At 39.2% G+C, this 20,997-nt stretch overlaps 1 protein-coding gene across 1 annotated transcript in view; it reads right to left on the reverse strand.

The window, feature by feature from the left end:
- The window catches only part of F8 (coagulation factor VIII), a 185,434-nt gene that overhangs the window by 58,291 nt on the left and 106,146 nt on the right, over window positions 1-20,997 (reverse strand). Inside the window, exons 15-22 of the mRNA XM_003809957.4 lie at window positions 11,740-11,893; window positions 10,133-10,345; window positions 9,618-9,846; window positions 9,228-9,410; window positions 7,375-7,491; window positions 6,690-6,761; window positions 5,186-5,271; window positions 1,400-1,555 (exon numbers count right to left, since the gene is read on the reverse strand). Of these exons, the coding sequence (XP_003810005.2) occupies window positions 1,400-1,555; window positions 5,186-5,271; window positions 6,690-6,761; window positions 7,375-7,491; window positions 9,228-9,410; window positions 9,618-9,846; window positions 10,133-10,345; window positions 11,740-11,893 (1,210 nt within the window). The remainder of the gene's footprint in view (window positions 1-1,399; window positions 1,556-5,185; window positions 5,272-6,689; window positions 6,762-7,374; window positions 7,492-9,227; window positions 9,411-9,617; window positions 9,847-10,132; window positions 10,346-11,739; window positions 11,894-20,997) is intronic.

Genomic DNA, 20,997 nt, shown 5'->3' on the forward strand with positions numbered 1-20,997 from the left:
CAGTGCACTCCAGCCTGGGCAACAGAGTGAGACTCTGTCCTCCCCCCACCCTCCTACCCCCCCTCAAAAAGAAGTCCAACTACCTTGAAACATGCTGTAAGGAAGGCCAGGCCTCAGGGATGATCCATGTAAAGTTACATCAGTCAACAACCCCAGATTCTGTCCTAGCTGACAGTCAGTACCAACCACCAGAAAAGCAAGAGAAGGAACTTCCAGATGATTCCAGCACCCAGCTGTTAAATAATCCTAACTGAGGCTCCAGAAACCACCCATCCCCACTGTGTCCCAGTCTTGATCTACAGAATCTGTGAGCAAAACATAATGGTTATTGTTATGACACCAAGTTTTGAAGTGGCTTGGTACACAGCAATAGTAGCTAGTACAGGTAGAAAAAGCCACTCTGAGGGAAACAGTGACCTTAAGTGGGGAGATACAGTGAACTCCTCTACAAGGAGAAAGTCAGAAGAATAAATATGCCAATCTTTTGCCAGTGCTCCCTGTTGGTGAAGTCCAACCAAAAGCTGGAGGACAAGGTAACCTGTTGATGTATTCTATACAAGCTCACCTCACAGAACAAGAAGCAGGGTAGAGAAGCAGGAAAATGGATCTAAAGGGGCAAACAAAAGTTATCTTGCTTGGGGTCATTTGAAGACTTTGAACTTTATTCTGAAGACAATGGGAAGACATTGAAAAGTTTTAGGCAGGCGACTGATGATTATCCTGAAAATGATGTGCAGCTTTTATCGGAGAACAGATTAGAAACGGGGGAAGACTAGTTAGGAATGTAATACAATAGATCAAGTGTGAGGTGATGGGACCCTGGGCTGTGGCAACAGTGGTATAAATGGAAACAGAAGAAAGAGATATGAGAGGCATTACAAATAAAGGATTGACCAGATTTGTGGGCATAAAAATGAGGGAAGAGTAGACAATAACGCTGAGGTTTTAAGCCTTTAAGGGTCTTGAGCTCACCTCTAGAGAATTCATCAATTCCCAAAGTTTCACCCATCCTTTTATGTGGAAGTCATGAATCTTCATCTCCATCCATGGTTTTGCCCCCTAAACTTGTTTTTCACCTACTGCCTGCTGGACATTTCAACCTGATTGTCCTACTATAACCTCAAACCTAGGATATCCATAAGCAAGCTCACAATCATCAATCCACACAGTCCTGAATCACATATTTCTATCAATACAGCATCTCTTCATTTCTATCATCTATGAGCCTTGACACTACTACATTTTTGCTGATATGTCCGTAATAACTCTATTGCTCATAAGTGAAAAATTATCTTTTGGAATTAAGTTTGTGGAAGCTAAGAGTGTTTGTCCAATATCTGAAATCTGCCAAAATTCTTTAAAGTATTCAGGCATTCCCTTTAAATGACTAATTACATACCATTAAGGTTCCAGTGGAATTTCCTCGATAAGTCTGCCACTTCTTCCCATCAAGACTGTACATGATGATAAACTGAGAGATGTAGAGGCTGGAGAACTTCTGACGGGCACCCTGGGTCTTGATGCCGTGAATAATCATTGGTGCCAACAGATCCACCTACCAATTAAAATAACACTTTATTTTAACCTATTTTTAAATGTATGTGCTACCTCCTGAAACTAATTATTAGCTTAGGAAGAATCTACATTGCTACAGGTGTGTCCATCATTACCTTAGGTGTGCAAGTGAAGCAGTCACCAATGTTGAAATGTGCATGTGTGTGTGAAGCTGTGGGATACACAGTAGAAATGAATGGAAAGATGCTTATTGAGTTCCCAGCCTGCTTCTTGACAAACCAAACCACTACCAAATCATTGAGCCCCCATTTCGTACACACACACACACACACACACACACACACACACACAAACACACACACACCTTTTGTGGACTCACATAAGCTAATGGACCCACATAAGCTAATGCTTTGCCCACACCTCAGCCTCAGACCAAAGCCAATTTCCTCCCCTCTCCTGAAACCAGACCCACCCCAACATCACTGTCAGTGATGAACTGCTACACCTCCTTCAAGTGTTAGTTCAGAAACTATTTTTCCTGGTTAGCCTTCTCTGACTCACCCAGACAAATTTAGTGCTGCTTCTTCTATGCTTCTACTTCACTTTGTATATAACTTCATTATAGCAAATTATTGCACCATATTATAAGGTTGCTTTGCTTTTCTGCTTTCCTTATTAGACTGAGATCCTTAAGGCAGTGAACCCATTTGAGTCACCTAACTTTCTGTGTCTCAACTTATCTGTAAAGTGAAGATAATATTAGTTTTTATCTCAAAGGGCTGCCATAGGGGTTAAAGAGTTAATACATGTAATGTGCTGAGTTCAGGGCCTGGCGCATACTAAACACTCAATCAATGTTAGCTTTTATATTCTCTCTAGCCCCAGCACCTAATATGGTATCTGGTATAATACTGCTGTATAGCAAATGCTTTGGAATGAATGAGTGAATAATGGGAAAGTAGTACAGAATGGACACTTCTTAAAGAAGAGGTCATGGGCTGCAAGAACATTAGAAGTATCAGTTACTGTCCTAATAAGCAAGTCAAATTTAGCACGTTTTCACACATGCCTGACACACACAATTGGACTGGTCATCACTCTTATGCTTAATAACTGTCTCCTTCAGCTGACTGTAAGTTCCATTCATACACTCATTCAAAGAATATTTTTTAGCACTTGCTATGTGCCAAGCACTGTTTTAGGTACAGGGAATAGAGTAGTAAACAAGAAAGAAAGCCCTGCCCTCATGGAACTTACAGTTGAGTAGGAGAAATAGACCTTATATCATATATGTTTTTATTTGTTTATAGCATCAAGTAGTGATAAGTGCAGGAGAAAAATGAAGCAGGGTAACAGGACAGAGTGTCAAGGTCTTCAGAAGTTGCAGCCCTGTCTTTTCCCAGATAGATGTTATTCCCAATCAAAGACACTTCATTTTAACCTCTTGGTATTGTGGCATAAAAAAGTGAAAGCACCAGGCACAAAAATCATGACTTCTACTGAATTGACTTTTACTGTTTCTTCATATAGATAGAGTATAAGAGTTCTTTCTTGGACCAGTGATTATTGTATTTTCCAGCAGCCTTGCTAGAATAAAGCTGCAATAGAACCAGGCTACAATAAAGCCTTGGCAGCCTACCTACATTCTGCAACTGACAAATGCTTGACAACTGATGAATGCTTGACAAACTGCCAGGCTTATCCACTTCATCTTCTTGTGCCTCTTCTACATTATAATTGGCACCTGGGAGCAGTTTGACAATTACAGACTCAACAGCTTCACCTATGTGCCCAGCCAGGTGTTTCAGTGTAACTACAAGACACATCTCTCTACTAGGAAGTAAGCAAGGTGGTAATGAGTTTCACTGTATAAAAGTACAAACACTGCAGCTGCGTATCTCCATGGGGCCTGCTGACTTCCCCCTGTGCATTGCCTGGTCTTGGTCACCTGGTGCTCCTCAAGCCAGCCCAGCGCTCTTGTGTCTTGGGGCCAGGCTGTTGTGCACTCTTCAGGCCTTCTCACGAGAATAGATGCCTTCTCCAACTCCCTTCCTTGTCAGCACCCCCTTTCAACTCCATCTCCATGGTTTATTTTATAAAGTTACGAGATCTATAAAAAGTCTAGCTGGACCTTAGTAGGACAGATGGCAAAACCACCTTGAAGATAAGGCGATTCAATAGTGGTAGATGATAACATAACTAGGTGGATTTGTAACTGGTTTAATTACCACAAGTGAACAGTGACAGTTAATAGATGGTTATCAACTTAAAGGGAGCATTCCGGAACAGTGTAGTACAACGATTACCAATTAGGGTTCTGGAGCCCAACTATCAGAATTTGAATTTTGGCTCAGTCACTTATTAGCCGTGTGACTTGGGCCACAATAACCTCTCTATGCTTCAATTTCATTATCTGAAATGAAGATGATAGTAACATCTACCTCACAAGGTTGTAGTAAGGACTTAACAGCTTGACTTGTATTGTGCACATACTAAGGAAGTCTTGTCTACTTCAATATTTTGATCATGACTTTGCTGCAGTATTAGAAAGTTTACTGATCAAATCAGTAACTGGAAAAACTAGGAAATACTTTGGGACACTGAAGATCGGCAAGCTGAAACAATGGGCCAAATCTAGTAAGTGGAAACAACAGAGTATATCATTCAGGGTTCATTGGCTAGGCACAGACAGGACACTCTATTTACTAGTCTTATCAGGTTGTATCTAGTGAGGAAGATATAATTCCGCCCTCCCAAATAAGAATGTTATTACAAAAAATTAAATAGCACAGACAGACACAGGGTGGTCAAATAGATAAACATGTTCTCTATATAGGGATACACTTAAGGTTGAAAATAACCATAGAAATACAAGGTGAAGAACATAACATATTGTTTGGCAGAAGCACAAACCAACAAAAAATACTTAGGGATTAGTGAACAGCAGCTCAGATTGAGTCAAAATTGGCAGTGTCTACAAAACAATGCTGTGGCATTAATAGACATGCTATTTGCAAAGATGGAAACCAAAATGTTTTCTCCATCTCCTGTTTGGGCTTCTAGAAGGCATCTAGCCTTATGTTTAGGTGGAGAGGCTGAGCAGGCACTTCCAAGCTGCCCTCAGCTTTTGTGAGGCATGGAAGAGACCCAAGAGTTTCCATCTGTCTGTCTTTGAAGGGGCCTCATTGATCATATGTTGAAATGATAGTATTTTCAGATATGTTGAGTTAAATAAAATGTATTATTAAAGTGAATTTCACATTTTTGAAAACGTGGCTACAGAAAATGTAAAAGTACACATGTGGTTTGCATTTGTGAACCATTTGTTTTATGTTAAAATAAAGGGGATTGGAGTACTTAAGGACACGTGGGCAGTTGGAAGCATCTAATAATAACATATACTGTCTTGAGAGATGACGAGTTCAATATTATAGAAAATATTCAGATGTTCTAATCCCAGTAGAAGGACTAAAATACAGAAACAGGACATATCAATATACTCAATTCTATCCCCATATCTCTTTGTTCATGAGTGCTTTTGTACAAATCATTAAGGCATTCTGTTCTTTAGTTTTCTCATATTCATAGAATCCTTTGAGCTTGCAAGAGGAATAAGTAATGCAATTGATTGAATGTGATACATTTCCCATCATTGATTACATTTTCTAACCTTGATCCAAGAAAAGGGCTCCTTGGTGCTCCAGGCATTGATTGATCCGGAATAATGAAGTCTGGCCAGCTTTGGGGCCCACTGTCCTTTGCCCAAGTAAAGAAACAGAGATTAAATTCAGCTGGGTTAGTCCTAGACACTTGAGAATAAAATTATTGTCTTGAGAAAGGTTAATCTAAGCTGTGGTGAAAATAGAGAAAAACATAAAGGCTTTATGGCATACCAGTATCAATTACTATCTAAGGATATTGCTTATCCTTGTTGTCCATTTTATTTTCTAAAATTTATAATTTTGTTAATTGTTAGCACCTCTAACTAGCTGATACTGCAATTTGTTACCAACACTACCAAATAATAATATTATTTCCTCTTTTCTTTCTTTTTTTGAGATGGAGTCTTGCTTTGTCACCCAGGCTGGAGTGCAATGGCATGATCTTGGCTCACTGCAACCTCCACCTCCTGAGTTCAAGCAATTCTCCTGTCTCAGTCTCCTAGGTAGCTGGGACTACAATCGCGTACCACCATGCCCGACTAATTTTTGTATTTTTAGTAGAGACGGAGTTTCACCATGTTGGCCAGGCTGGTCTTGAACTCCTGACCTCAGGTGATCTGCTTGCCTCAGCCTTGCAAAGTGCTGGGAGGCATGAGCCAACGTGCCCCGCCTATTGTTTATTACACAATGTATGTTCATTGTAGAAAAATCAGAAAATGAAAAGTAAAAATAAGTAAAAATACAAATAAAAGACATTTTAAAATGTAACCCTTCCACCTAGTGAAAAATGTTACTATTTTGGTGTAAAACTCTCACGCCTCCTTTTCAAGAGGATTTTTTTTACCTCACAACAACATAGGTTGGCAAACTTTTTCTGTAAAGGGCCAGATAGTAAATCATTTAGGCTTTGCATATTATATGGTCTCTGTTGCAACTATGTTACTGCTGCTGTAGCCATAGATGATATGTAAATTAATGGACGTGGCTGTGTTCCAAAATAAGGCTTTATTACGGATGCTGAAATTTGAATTTTATAATTTCACATGTCATGAAATAGTCTTCGTCTTTTTGACAATTATTTAAAAATGGAAAATCTGTTCATAGCTCACATGCCATACAAAAACAGGCAGTGTGCTGCATTTAGCCTGTGGGCAGTAGTGCTCTAAAACAATTTCTGAGAATTCTCTATAGACCCTAGTCAAACTTTACCATTACTGCTCATAGGAAAGTATAGCTTCCTGCTGCACTGAAAAGAATTGACTCAAGGAAGAAATACTGAAGGTAGGGAGGATATTTAAGGAGGCAGTGTCATTGCCCAGGTAAGAAATGATGGTGACCTGAGTTAAGATGGCCACAGTGGGAAGTGGAGAGGAGGAGATGTATTTGAGAGGCACTTATGGAATAGAACTAATAGAAGCATGGAGATGGATTCATTATCTGAGATTCTCCACCAGATTATTAAAAAAAGATATAATCAGCCCAGGTTCTTGGAGCAAAAATAATAGTATTTACCATATTGTCCTGAAGCTGTAATCTGAAAATCTCTAATGCGTCCAGAAGCCATTCCCAGGGGAGTCTGACACTCTGAAATGAAACGGGTGGAACACAGTAACTAGAAGTGCACAAAATTCAGCTTCTCAAATGTAAGTCAATGAAAATGGGAGAACGTCAACAAATGCTAATATTTTTTAGTGTTTAAATGTGCCAAGAACTGTACTCAACGTTTTACTGTATTAGTTCATTTAATTAATCCTAACAGGTGCTAGAATGATTCACATTTTACAGCTGAAGAAACTGGGGTCCGTACATAAATAGACCAGTGGCTCTCTTACTTGTTTAGGGTTAAATCTCCAAACTCTTCCAAGTAGTATTTCTAAGTTATCTGGTAACTAAATCAACATTAAATTCCAAAATCTGCTACTGGAGATCTTCGAGCTTTACCAAGTTGTGAAAATGAGGTGGTTTTTTTTTTTTTTGTCAATTATTTAGAGCTTCAGGTACAAAGTGTTCAAAGCTTCAAGTATATCTGCCCTACTCTGAGAACTCTGATGATTTCTACCAGCAATATTCGTTTTAAATTTGATAATGATGTAAGCTTGTATTTATTTCCTGACACAAGCAACCATTCCAGAAAGGAGGAAAGCTGTAAAGAAGTAGGCTGAGTAGGTAGGGAACCTCTGCCCACATTGCTACTCACTATTGCTGTACACCAGAAAAAGTGTGCTCATCCCAGCATGTAGATGCTCGCCAATAAGGCATTCCACCCGCCAAATTCCAGCTTTGGATGGTAACATTTCCACTGTCTCAAAAACACCTTATAAAAACCAACAGGAACAGAAATTATTTCTTTTCACTAAAAAATGAGCATGAGATACATTGGTTTATGCGAAATATCAGAGTAGACCTACCAAATTTGGTAGTTCCACTACTTTTGGACCCCTCAAACGCAAAGTGCTTGCTACGTGACCCTTACAGTTGGGGGTTGTGGAGATTGAGTTCTGACCACTCCCCTCCCCCCAGGAGATGAGAAACAGGGTGACTGAATTCTTTGATGGTGGGGACAGGAGAATGCTACTGCATTATGATTGACCTACATTCCCAGGGTCTTTCTGAGCAAAAGGTGTGTTTCCCATTGGCCAGATGTGGACTCTGTGAAACAGATAAGTCAGGGTGAGTTCCCTCTGGATCCAGTCCACTAGAGCTGCCTACAAGGGTAAAGTTACCCCAGCAACAAGAAGCTGCAGGTGAACACTGAGGGCTGAGAAATGAGTCACAAGTGACCACCCAGAGTAAAGGTGGAAGAAATGTCAAGGGGATTTCATGACAGTCACGTAAGGGAGTCTCTAAAGAGTTCCCTGAAAGTGCCCTGCAGGAGAAAGAGTCAACAAGTATTGCCAGGCACAAACAGTGTTAAGCTAGTTTACAACAATGGTGCCAGCTGTAAATAGGTAAGAACTATCTTATCCCCTTACCTTTAACCTATCCATGTTGGAGTTCAAAACAGCAGCTATAAAGGGGTTGTGGGGAAGCACGATCATCACAAGGTACAGAAACAGAGGACTCAACCATGTCTCCCTTTTCCAATGCAGACTTCCAGCCTGATGCAGGCTCAAGTTGGAGGAGGGGAGATTGAAGTTAAATCAAGTTCACAATTTTGATTAATATCTTGGGATGGACATTGTAATTTCTGATTTGAACTGTATTTGTGACATAAAGTGACTTTAGTCCTGTTTATTACTTAAGGGTGAGCAGAAAAGTTACAGGGCTTATCAGAATTTTTACGAAGAAATAAGGAAAGTTTACCCCCGCTATTAAACTGGATGGTTTTTTTTTTTTTAGAGACAGGGTCTTGCTCTGTTGTCCAAGTTTGAGTGCAGTGGCACTTTCATAGCTCACTGCAGCGTCAACCTCCTGGGCTCAAGCAATCCTTCCACCTCAGCCACCCAAGTAGGTGAAGTAGCTGGGACTACAGGTATATACCACATGTCTGGCTAATTATTTTTTGTAGAGATGGGGGTCTCGCTTTGTCACCCAGGCTGGTCTTGAACTCCTGGCCTCAAGCAATCCTCCAACCTTGGCCTCCCAAAGTGCTGGGATTACAAGTGTGAGCCATCGCACCTGGCCAAACCTATTTTAAAGGGACAGTGGAGAACCAAAATAAAATTGTGTTGTGATCAACATTATGAGTAGTGCTTAATCAATATACTGGTTACATACATAAACAAATCACTCTTTGGATGACTACTGGTGCCCTATGGGATTTGAGATGGTAAATGATAAAGGAATAAATTCCTTTTCCCTAGGAAAGTACTGTGACATTAATTATCCATTTATTCTGTTCTATTTCCTTTTTAGCAATTTTTCTATATCTGAAATTATCTTGTTCATTTGCTTTGAACAAATGGTTTAAAAAGCATTTGAAAAAGTATTACTTAAGAGCATGGAGCTTGTCTGCTTTGTTCACTGATTGTGTTCCCAGTGCCTAGACCATTTAAAGTAAGTACTCAACAAATAGAGTAGGTAGAAGAAAGAGCACAAACAAGCTCATACCTGGATAGAGATTGTACAGTGCCATTTTATACTCCTCTTTTTTTCGTACAGTGAACACATGTCCACTGAAATGAATAGAATGGATGTTTTCATTGCTGCCCATGCTGAGCAGATACCATCGAATCCTTTGATCCTGAGCCATTACTAAGCCAGGTAGTGTATCCATTATGTAGCCATTGATTGCTGGAGAAGGACACAGAGAAGCCTGTTAAAATCTATTATATCAGTTTCTTTCTCTCCACTCCACCAAAAAAACTGACATCTATGAGGATTCCACTCCCACAGATATACTCTAAATAAATACGATGTTCAAGTCCCTGGATCAAGTCTCATTTGTCAAAGTGCAATCTGCATTTCACAGTGATAATGTTTGGATGTGGAATATATTACCATGGAAGCGATAATTCTCTTTAAAAGTGGGATCTTCCATCTGGATATTGCAGGGAGCCCTGCAGTTTCTTTCCATGTTTTCAGTGAAGTACCAGCTTTTGGTCTCATCAAAGATGGTGAAAAACAGAGCAAATTCCTGTACTGTCACTTGTCTCCCATGAGCAGGGTTCAGTGTGTTAGTGTGGCAGACCAGAAGGGGTCCAATCAGGCCTGAGTGCACATCTTTTTCCTAGGGAGGGAAGACATCAATCCTATGAGTATAAGCTCTCTCACCTATGAACCAGAGTGGATTTCTCATCAATTTTTATGCCACTCCAACCTGCCTCCCACCTTCCAAAAATATAATCCATCCTCTTCAGTAGATTCCAGAATGACATTTCTAAAACACAAATATAATGATCAACTCTCCTATTTAAAGCTTCTTATTGCACGTAGGATAAATACCAAAATTCTTAGCACACAAAGACCATTTCTTTTAAACCAAAAAGTGGTCAGCACAATAGACACCTGCTTACCAGGTCAACATCAGAGAAATAAGCCCAGGCTTTGCAGTCAAACTCATCTTTAGTGGGCGCCATATGATGTTGCACTTTCCAAAAGTAAGTTTTGGTTTCATTAGGCTTGACAAAGTTTTTCCTAGGTTCTGCTCCTTGCCTCTGATCTTCCTCATAAGAAATAAGGCTAGAATAGAAGGAATAGGGACGAGAGGCCTGATTTTTGAAAGTTACCTGCAGAACAATAACGACAAAAAAAAAAGCAAGAATAATCTTCTAGGATCTTAAGGTCCTTAGGGTTTACATCCCTAAAAGAAATACCTGTCTTTTGGTCTTTATCAAAGTTTTTAATACCCTGGAAGAAGTGGTACAGAAGATGGATGCTGTTAGAACTCAAACCTAATCCTGAGGAGGTTTTGTATTCTAAATTTAAGGTATGAACTCAAAGTTGCAAAGGAGAAAATTCCTAAACACTTAAAAGCAATTCCAGAGTAAAAGGGAAAATGTTACTGCAGGGGTTATAAGAGACCATAACGCCAGGAGTTGATATGTAAGTTAAGGTTCTTCATGACAAATTCTAGAATGAATGCATATTATCTTTTAAAAAAGGCTTACTTTCCAGATTAAAAATTATACATATTTATCATAGAATATAATGGAAAGTAAAATAAAATGTAAGGCAAAAATTGCCCACAATTCCATAATTTTAGATCCTTCTACATCCTTAATATACACCATCAATTAATTGAAACAACGAATAGATATTTTCAGAAAAAAATAAAACTACTTTGATCTTTGGTTCACACAATGCACCAAAATAACTTTTAGTCTACAGGAAGTATTAAAAAGTTAAATGTAAAAAATTAAACTGTAAGAGAAAAACTGAGGAAAGTATAGGTGTTTTTTAAAAAATCTCTGGATAGGCAGGAATTTTTATAAACATAAAAGCAATGAAAGTGTCAAAAAGTAAAGATTGATGGGTTACTACCTAAAAATTAAAACGTGTTTTATTTCAAAAACCATCATTTATAAAATTAAGAGAAAACAAAAACTTGAAAAAGTACCTCTCATTAAAATGTTCAGTGGTTTACTATCTAATATATAAGGTAACATAATCAATAAGAAAAGCACTTCCTCCATGAAAGACAAATGTGCAAGGGCCATTACCAAATAATTAATAAGAAAAACTCTTAAGATGCTCAAATACATTGCACTTCTGGAATTTTATCTTAGAAAAACTGTTGTGATTACAGCGTTATTTATATAGTGAAAAAAGAAACTGTCTAAAAGATTGTTCAAAATAAATGGTTACATAAACTATGGTTCCATAAATTCATATAATAGACTATTATGCAGTATTTTAAAAACATACATAGGAAGTGTTTTTAATGACGTAAGAAATGTTTATGATGTGATATTTAGTAAAAAAACAAGAATCAGAATTCTGCATGGTATAATTTGAATACATAAGGAGAAAAATACATAGGAAAAATAGAACGTACACAAAGATAATTATGGAATTATTTTTCTATACTTTAAAAATTTCCAAAAGTGGGAATACATTATAGTCAGCAAGAAAATAAATATATAAAATTAATTTTCTTGTAATTCCACTGTCCTTAACTCACCATGATATTATCTTCAACTTCTGCTCTTATATATGGCCCCAGGAGTCCCAAATGTTCATTTAGTTCTCCACGGTATAAGGGCTGAGTAAAGGAGCCATCAGTAAATTCCTGGAAAACAACTTTCTTGAACTGAGGGACACTGCCACTCTGAGCCCTGGAGAAAAAAAGCAGAGGAAAAGCAATAATTTTATGTACCAAGTGGGTAGAAATGCCTCACATCCTCATTTTCCTAGGTGCCTGAGAAGCATTTTGCATAGTTAGCCACTTCATCTTCCTTGAAATACTCTTGCCAAGCTCTATTAGCATGTAAGTTCCATGAAAGCTGGGGTTTTGTCTGTTTTGTTCCCTGTTCTATTCCCAGCACCTGTAACGGTGCTTGGCACAAAGTAGGTGCTCAAAAAATATTTGTCGAATGTTGAATGAATGTAAAGTTTATAAACATACTCCAAATATAAGAGAGTCCCATGGTCAAGCCCTTGGATCTCTTTTCTTTTTACTTTTTAAAGCCCTATTAAAATTGTGAACTAAAAAAATTGTGAACTAAAACATATACAATAAAGTGCATAAAACACAAATGCCTTTGGTACATAAATGCAATCATCACCCAGATCAGTAACATTGCCAACAACCCACAAGACTCACTGGATGTCCCTTTTCATTCATACTTTCTCCCTTCCCACTGAAGGTAACCACCATTCTGATCTTTATGATAATCATTTCTTTGCTTTTCTTTATAATTTTACCAGTTACATATACATCCTTTAAAAATATATTTAGTTTTGCCTGTTTTGAAGTGTGTAAATAAAACATACTACATATATTCCTTTGTTTCTTCTTTCACTTAGCATTCTGGTTGTGAGATTCATTTATATTATCATATGTAGCTATAGTTTGTTCATTCCTATTGTTGTATAGTATTATATGAATATACCCTAATCACGGACATTTGAGTTGTTATAATCTTTGGCACTTTCATATGGGCCTGCTATAACCTTCTGGTGCATATCTTTTGGTGAACATATATGTGCATTTCTGTTGGGCACATATATAAGGGTGGAATTACTAGGTATGCATGTGTTTGGCTTTGGTAGGTATTGCCACACTGTTTTCCAAAGCAGCTGGACCATTTTCCATTTTCATTAGCAATGTATGAGAGTTCCATTTGCTCCAAATTATTATAAATATCTGGTATTGACTGTGTTTTTACATTTTTGGATGTTCTATGAGGTTGCGCATCTTTTCTTATGAGTAGCAGTCATTTGGATGTCCTCTTTTGTGGAGCACCTATCCAAGCTTTTTTCTGCCAAGTTTTCTCTTGGATAATCTGCTTTTTTCTTGTTGAATCAAAAGAGTACCCTATATATCCTTGATATGCTTTTTTATATATTCCTTGATTGCTGGAGAAGAAGGACACAGAGAAGCCTGTTAAAATCTATTATATAAGTTTCCTTTGTGTGTCCTTTGTGTTATGTATTGCAAACATTTACCATTCCGTGGCTAATCTTTTCATTATTTTTATGTTATCTTTTGATGAGCATAAGTTTGTAATTTTAATGTGTGGAATTTATAAAAAAAACCTTATTGGCTAGGGCTTTTTGTATCTTGATGTCAATTCTCTTTCTTTCCCTACCCTATGGTTATTGATATATTCTTTTACATTTTCTTTCTAAAATGTTTATGATTTTATATTTCACTTTTAGACTTGTAATGCAATGTGAATGGATTTTTGTGTATGGTGTGAGTTAGGAATCCAATGTAATGTTTTATCTGTATAGATACCAACATTTTCCAGCATTTTATTGAAACTCTACTTCTGTGACACCTTTGTCATAAATCAAGTTTCTATATGTGTTAGACTAGTTTTGGATTTTCTATTCTGTTTCATTTACCTGTTTGATTATCCCTATACCAACTGCTACATTGTTTTAATTATTATAGCTTTAAAATAAGTCTCAATATATTAGACAGCAATTACTCTCATCTTATTCTTCCTCTTCAAGAAGGACTTGGCTATTCATAAACCTTTACATTTTCATATTAATTTTAGAATCAGCTTGTTGAGCTCTACAAAAGGAATGTCTTGGGATTTTCATTCAGGTTGCACTGAATCTATAAATCAGTTTGGGAATAACCGACATTTTCAAATATCATGTTTTCCAATTCATGTACGTGGTATATCTTGAAAGTTATTTAGGTACTCTTTAAAGTTTCTCAGTAAATTTCCGTAGTTTTTTTTTCCATAGACATTTTGCAAATTTTTAGCTAGACTTATTTCTAGGTACTTGTTAGTATTCTATTCCACTATTTATTTTGTTTTTACTTCCTCATTGTGTCTCACCAAGCTGACACACTCAAACTTAACTTTCCCCCTGGTCAGGACTCTCCTAGAAAGTGGCTATCTTGGCTTATGACCATTCTCAAGGGAGAGACCTCAAGACTAAATTAGGAAGAAACCATAGCAATAAAAATCACAATGGGGGTCATCTTCCAGCTTCTAACCAGAAGGAAATCAACCACCTTCAGCTCAGCAAACCTGCAAGCAATGTGAGCTGTGTGACAATCCAACAGAGGCGGAGAGCCAGCACTGATTTGGGCTGGATGGTTCAGGAAGCCAGCTGCTTCCGTTGGCGAGTCATTTTCGCTGTCACAAGCCATATTGCCATGATAAACATCTTTGACAGACACATTCTTGACACTGAAGCCCACATTGTCCCCAAGAAGAGCTTCATTTAAAGCTTCATGGTGCAATTCAAAAGACTTTATTTCAGTTGTAATGTTAACTGGAGCAAAGCTGACCAATCATGCTGGGTTTGAGGGCACCAGTCACCGCTAGGCCCACAAAGACATTACCAATACTACCAATTTTGTAGACTTCCTGGAGAGGTAGGCACAAGCCTTGTCAGTTGGATGAGCTGGTGGTATGATATAATCCAGAGCTTCAAGCGGTGTGCTACACTGGTATTGCCATCTCTGCAGGTGACTCTCCACCCTTTAACCAAGGCATGTTAGCAATTTGTCAGCATTCCAACCAGAAATTGGCATAAATACTACTGTGTTGCGGTTGTAGCCAATATTCTTAATGTAGGGCTGACTTCCTTATTGATTTCCACATAGCTCTGTTGGCGATGGCATAGTTCAGTGAAATCCATTTTTTAACACCAACAATTAGTTGTTTCACTTCCAGTGTGTAAACCAGAAGGGCATGCTCATGGGTCTGCCCGTTCTTAAAGATACTAGCTTCAAATTTGTTAACACCACTAGCAATAATCAGGACAGTACAGTCAACCTGAGAGGTGCCTATCATGATGTATTTTTAAATTGATACACGATAATTGTACATGTTTTGGGGATACATGTGATATTTTGATACATTAATACAATGTGTAATAATCAAATGATGGTAATTGGAATATCAATCACTTCAACCATTTGTCATTTATTTGTGTTGGGAACATTCCCAGTCTTCTCTTCTAGCTATTTTGAAACATACAATAAATCATTGTTAACTATAGTCACCCTACTGTAATATCGAACACTACAACTTATCCCTTCTATTTAAGTGTAATTTTACTGTGGGGAAAAGAAAGAGAGATCAGACTGTTACTGTGTCTATGTAGAAAGAAGTAGACATAGGAGACTCCATTTTGGTCTGTACTAAGAAAAATTCTTCTGCCTTGAGATGCTGTTAATCTGTAACCCTAGCCCCAACCCTGTGCTCGCAGAGACATGTGCTGTGTTGAGTCAAGGTTTAATGGATTTAGGGCTATGCAGGATGTGCTTTGTTAAAAAAGTGCTTGAAGGCAGTATGCTTGTCCATGGAATACTATGCAGCCATAAAAAAGGATGAGTTCATGTCCTTTGTAGGGACATGGATGAATCTGGAAACCATCATTCTCAGCATACTATCACAAGGACAAAAAACCAAACACCGCATGTTCTTAGTCATAGGTGGGAATTGAACAATGAGAACACTTGGACACAGGAGGGGGAACATCACACACCGGGGCCTGTCATGGGGTGGGGGGAGGGATAGCATTGGGAGATATACCTAATGTAAATGACGAGTTAGTGGGTGCAGCACACCAACACGGTGCACGTATACACGTGTAACAAACCTGCACGTTGTGCACATGTACCCTAGAACTTAAAGTATAATAATAATAATAAAAAAAGTCATCACCATTCTCTAATCTCAAGTACCCAGGGACACAATACACTGCAGAAGGCCGCAGGGACCTCTGCCCTGGAAAGCCAGGTATTGTCCAAGGTTTCTCCCCATGTGATAGCCTGAGATATGGCCTCGTGGGAAGGGAAAGACCTGACCGTCCCCCAGTCCGACACCCGTAAAGGGTCTGTGCTGAGGAGGATTAGTGAAAGAGGAAGGCCTCTTTGCAGTTGAGATAAGAGGAAGGCATCTCTCTCCTGCTCGTCCCTGGGCAATGGAGTGTCTCGGTGTAAAACCCGATTGTATGCTCCATCTACTGAGAAAGGAGAAAACCGCCTTAAGGCTGGAGGTGAGACAGGCTAGTGGCAATACTGCTCTTTAATGCACCAAGATGTTTGTATACGTGCACATCAGGGCACAGCACATTTCCTTAAACTTATTTATGACACAGAGACCTTTGTTCACATGTTTTCCTGCTGACCCTCTCTCCACTATTACCCTATTGTTCTGCCACATCCCCCTCTCCGAGATGGTAGAGATAATGATCAATAAATACTGAGGGAACTGAGAGACCAGTGCCAGCGCGGGTCCTCCGTATGCTGAGCGCCGGTCCCCTGGGCCCACTTTTCTTTCCTGTGCTTTGTCTCTGTGTCTTATTTCTTTTCTCAGTCTCTCGTCCCACCTGACGAGAAACACCCACAGTGTTTCTCGTCACTGTGGGTGACGAGGGGCAGGCCACCCCTTCATTTTACACCTATTAATCAACCTCTCTTCATTCCATCCCACCCCCCCATACCATTCCCAAACTCCTTTAAGCACCATTCTACTCTATCTCCCTGAGATCCACTTTTTAAGCTCTCACATGTAAGTGAAAACGTGATATTTGTCTTTCTATGCCTGGCTTATTTCACTTAACACAATGACATCCAGGCTCATCGATGTTGCCACAAATGACAGGATTTCATTCTTTTTAATGGCTGAGTAATAGTCTATTGTGTATATATAGCACACAGTCTTTATCCATTCATCTGTTGATGTATACTTAGGTTGATTTTATATCCTAGCTATTGTGAATGGTGCTGTAATAAATGTTGGTGTGCAACTATCTCTTTGATACACTGATTTCCTGTCTTTGGATATATATCCAGCAGTGGGATTGCTGGATCACATGGTCGTTCTATTTTTAGTTTCTTGAGGAACATACATACTCTTTTCCATAGTATCTGTACTAATTCACACTCCCACCAATAGTGTACAAGCATTCCCCTTTTGCCACATCCTCATCAGCATTCATTATTTTTTGTCTTTTTGATAAAAGTCATTTAACTGGAGTGAAATATCCATTGTGCTTTTGGTTTGCATTTCTCTGGTAATTAGTGATGTTGAGCAGTTTTTCATATACCTGTTGGCCATTTGTATGTTTTCTTTTGAGAAATGTCTATTCAGATCTTTGTTCATTTTTAATAGGATCCTTTGCTTTTTTGCCATTGACTTGTTTGAGTTCCTTATATATTCTGGTTATGAATACCCTCTCAGTTGTATAGTTTGCAAATATTTCATCCCATCCTGTAGGTTGTCCCTTCACTTTGTTAATTGATTCCTTTGTTGTGCGGAAGCTTTATAGCTTGATATAATCCCGTTTGTCTACTTTTGCTTTAGTTGTCTGTGCTTTTGATATTTCCCAGGCCATAAAATATTTCCCAGACCAATGTCCTGGAGCATTTCCCCAATGTTTTCTTCCAGTAGCTTCATACTTTCAGGTTGTATATTTAAGTCTCTAATCCATTTTGATTTAATTTTTGTATACAGTGAGAGATAGGGGTTTAGTTTAATTCTTCTGCATGTGGATATCCAGTTTTCCCAACATCATTTATTGAAGAGACTATTCTTTCACCAATGCATATTCTTGGCACTTTGTCAAAAATGAGTTGGCTCTAAATGTGTGGATTCATTTCTGGGTTCTCTGTTGTGTTCCACTGGCATATGTTTCTGTCTTTATGCCAGTATCATGCTGTTTTGGTTACTACAGCTTTGTAGTATAGTTTGAAATAAAGTAGCATCATGCCTCCAGCTTTCTTCTCTTTGCTCAGGACTGCTTTGGATATTTAGGGTCTGTATTAGTCTGTTTTCCTGCTGGTATAAAGAACTGCCTGAGACTGCATAATTTATAAAGGAAAGAGGTTTAATTGACTTACAGTTCCACATGGCTGGAGAGGCTTCGGGAAACTTACAATCATGGTGGAAGGTGAAGGGGAAGCAAGGCACCTTTTTCACAAGGCGGCAGGAGGGAGAGGTGACAGAAGGGGAAATGCCAGATGCTTATAAAACCATCAGATCTCATGAAAACTTACTCACTGTCATGAGAACAGCATGGGGGAACCTGCCCCCATGATCCAATCACTTCCTACTGGGTCCCTCCCATGACACATGGGGATTATTTTGCCTTACATGAAATGTAAGGCAAAAATTGCCCTTGCCCACAATTCCATAATTTTAGATCCTCCTAGATCCTTAATATAAACAATCAATTAATTGAAAAAATGAATAGATGTTTTCAGAAAAAAATAAAACTACTTTGATCTTTGGTTCACACAATGCACCAAAATAACTTTTAGTCTACAGGAAGTATTAAAAAGTTAAATGTAAAAAATTAAATTGTAAGAGAAAATTGAAGAAAGTATTGTTTTTTTTAAAAAAAATCTCTGGATAGGCAGGAATTTTTACAAACAATATACTACAATTCAAGATGAGATTTGGGTGGGGACACAGAGCCAAACCGTATGTTTCCACCCATGGCCCCTCCCAAATCTCATGTCCTCACATTTAAAAACAGAATCATGCCTTTCCAACAGTCCCCCAAAGTGTTAGCTCATTCCAGCCTTAACCCAAAAGTCCAAGTCCAAAGTCTCATCTGAGACAAGGAAAATCCCTTCCGTTTATGAGCCTGTAAAATCAAAAGCAAGTTAGTTCCTTCCTAGATACAATAGGGGTACAGGCATTGGGTAAATACACTCATTCCAAATGGGAGAAATTGGCCAAAACAAAGGGGCTACAGGCCCCATGCAAGTCTGAAATCCAATAAGGCAGTCATTAAACCTGAAAGTTCCAAAATGTTCTCCTTTGACTCCGTGTCTCACATTTTGGTCACCCTGATACAAAAGGCAAGCTCCCATAGCCTTGGGCAGCTCCACCCCCATAGCTTTGCAGGGTACAGCCCTGCTCCTGGCTGCTTTCATGGGCTGGCATTGAGTGCCTGTGGCTTTTCCAGGCCCACGGTGCAAGCTGTCAGTGGATCTACCATTCTGGGGTCTGGAGGACAGTGGCCCTCTTCTCACAGCTCCACTAGGCAGTGCCCCAGTGGTGACTGTGTGGGGGCTCCCACCCCACATTTCTTTTCCTCACTGCTCTAGCAGAGGTTCTCCACGAGGGCTCTGCCTCTGCAGCACACCTCCGCCTGGACATCCAGGCATTTCCATACATCCTCTGAAATCTAGGTGGACATTCCCAAACCTCAATTTTTGTCTTCTGTGCACCCACAGAACAAAGGCTGGGGGCTTGCACCCTCTGAAGCTATAGCCCAAGCTGTACTTTGGCCTCTTTTAGCTGGAGTGGCTGGGACACAGGGCACCAAGTCCCAGGCTGAACACTGCAGGGGGGCCCTGGACCCAGGCCACGAAAGCATTTTTCCCTCCTAGGCCTCCAGGCCTGTGATGGGAGGGGCTACTGCAAAGGTCTCTAACATGCCCTGGACACATTTTCCCCATTATCTTGGTGATTAACATTTGGCTCCTTGTTAATTATATAAATTTCTGTAGCTGGGTTGAATTTCTCCCCAGAAAATGGGTTTGTCTTTCCTACTGCATCATCAGGCTGCAAACTTTTCAAACTTTTCTGCTCTGTCACTCTGGAATGCTTTGTTGCTTAGAAATTTCTTCTGCCAGATACCCCAAATCATCTCTCTCAAGTTCAAAGTTCCACAGATCTCTAGGGCAGGGGCAAAATGCTGCCAATCTCTTTGCTAAAGCATAGCAAGAGTCACCTTTATTCCTATTCCTAACAAGTTCCTCATCTCCATCTGATACCACCTCAGTCTGAACTTCATTGTCCATATCACTATCGGCATTTTGGTGAAAGCTATTCAATGATTCTCTAGGAAGTTCCAAACTTTCCCAGATTTTCCTGTCTTCTTCTGAGCCCTCCAGGTCTCTAGGAAGTTCCAAACATTGCCACATTTTCCTGTCTTCTTCTGAGCCCTCCAAACTGTTCCATCCTCTGCCTATTACACAGTTCCAAAGTTGCTTCCACATTTTCAGTATCCTTATAGCAGTGCCCCCCCTACCTCGGTACCAATTTACTGTATTAGTCTGTTCTCATACTGCTATAAAGAACTGCTGGAGACTGGGTAATCTATAAAGGAAAGAGGTATAATTGACTCACAGTTCCGCATTGCTGGGGAGGTCTCAGGAAACTTGCAATCATGGTGGAAGGCATAGGGGAAGCAAGGCATCTTCTTCACAAGGTGGCAGTGGGAATAAGTGCCAGCAGGGGAAATGCCAAACACTTAGAAAACCATCAGATTTCATGAGAACTCACTCACTATCACGAGAACAGCATGGGGGAAAACTGCCCCCATGACCCAATCACTTCCCACTGGGTCCCTCCCACGACATGTGGGGATTATGGGAACTACAATTCAAGATGAGATTTGGGTGGGGACACAGCCAAACCATATCTGGGTCTTTTGTGGTTCTGTACAAATTTTAAGACTGCTTTTTCTATTTCTGTGAAAAATGTTATTGGTATTTTGATAGGTAATACATTAAATCTAGTAGTATTGATATTTTAACAATATGAATTCTTCCATTCTATGAACATGGGATAGATACCTTTTCATTTTTTGTGTGTCTTCTTCAATTCCTTTCATCAGGGTTTTACAGTTGTCAGTATAGAGATCTTTCACCTCTTTGGTTAAATTTGTTCCTAGATATTTATTTTTATTATAGCTATTGAAAATGAAAATGCTTTTATGATTTCTCTCTCAGATTGTTAGCTCTTGGTATATAGAAATGCTACTGATTTTTGTATGTTGGTTT

This window comes from Pan paniscus, chromosome X (genome assembly GCF_029289425.2).
Source record: "Pan paniscus chromosome X, NHGRI_mPanPan1-v2.0_pri, whole genome shotgun sequence".
In the NCBI taxonomy this organism is placed as follows: domain Eukaryota; kingdom Metazoa; phylum Chordata; class Mammalia; order Primates; family Hominidae; genus Pan; species Pan paniscus.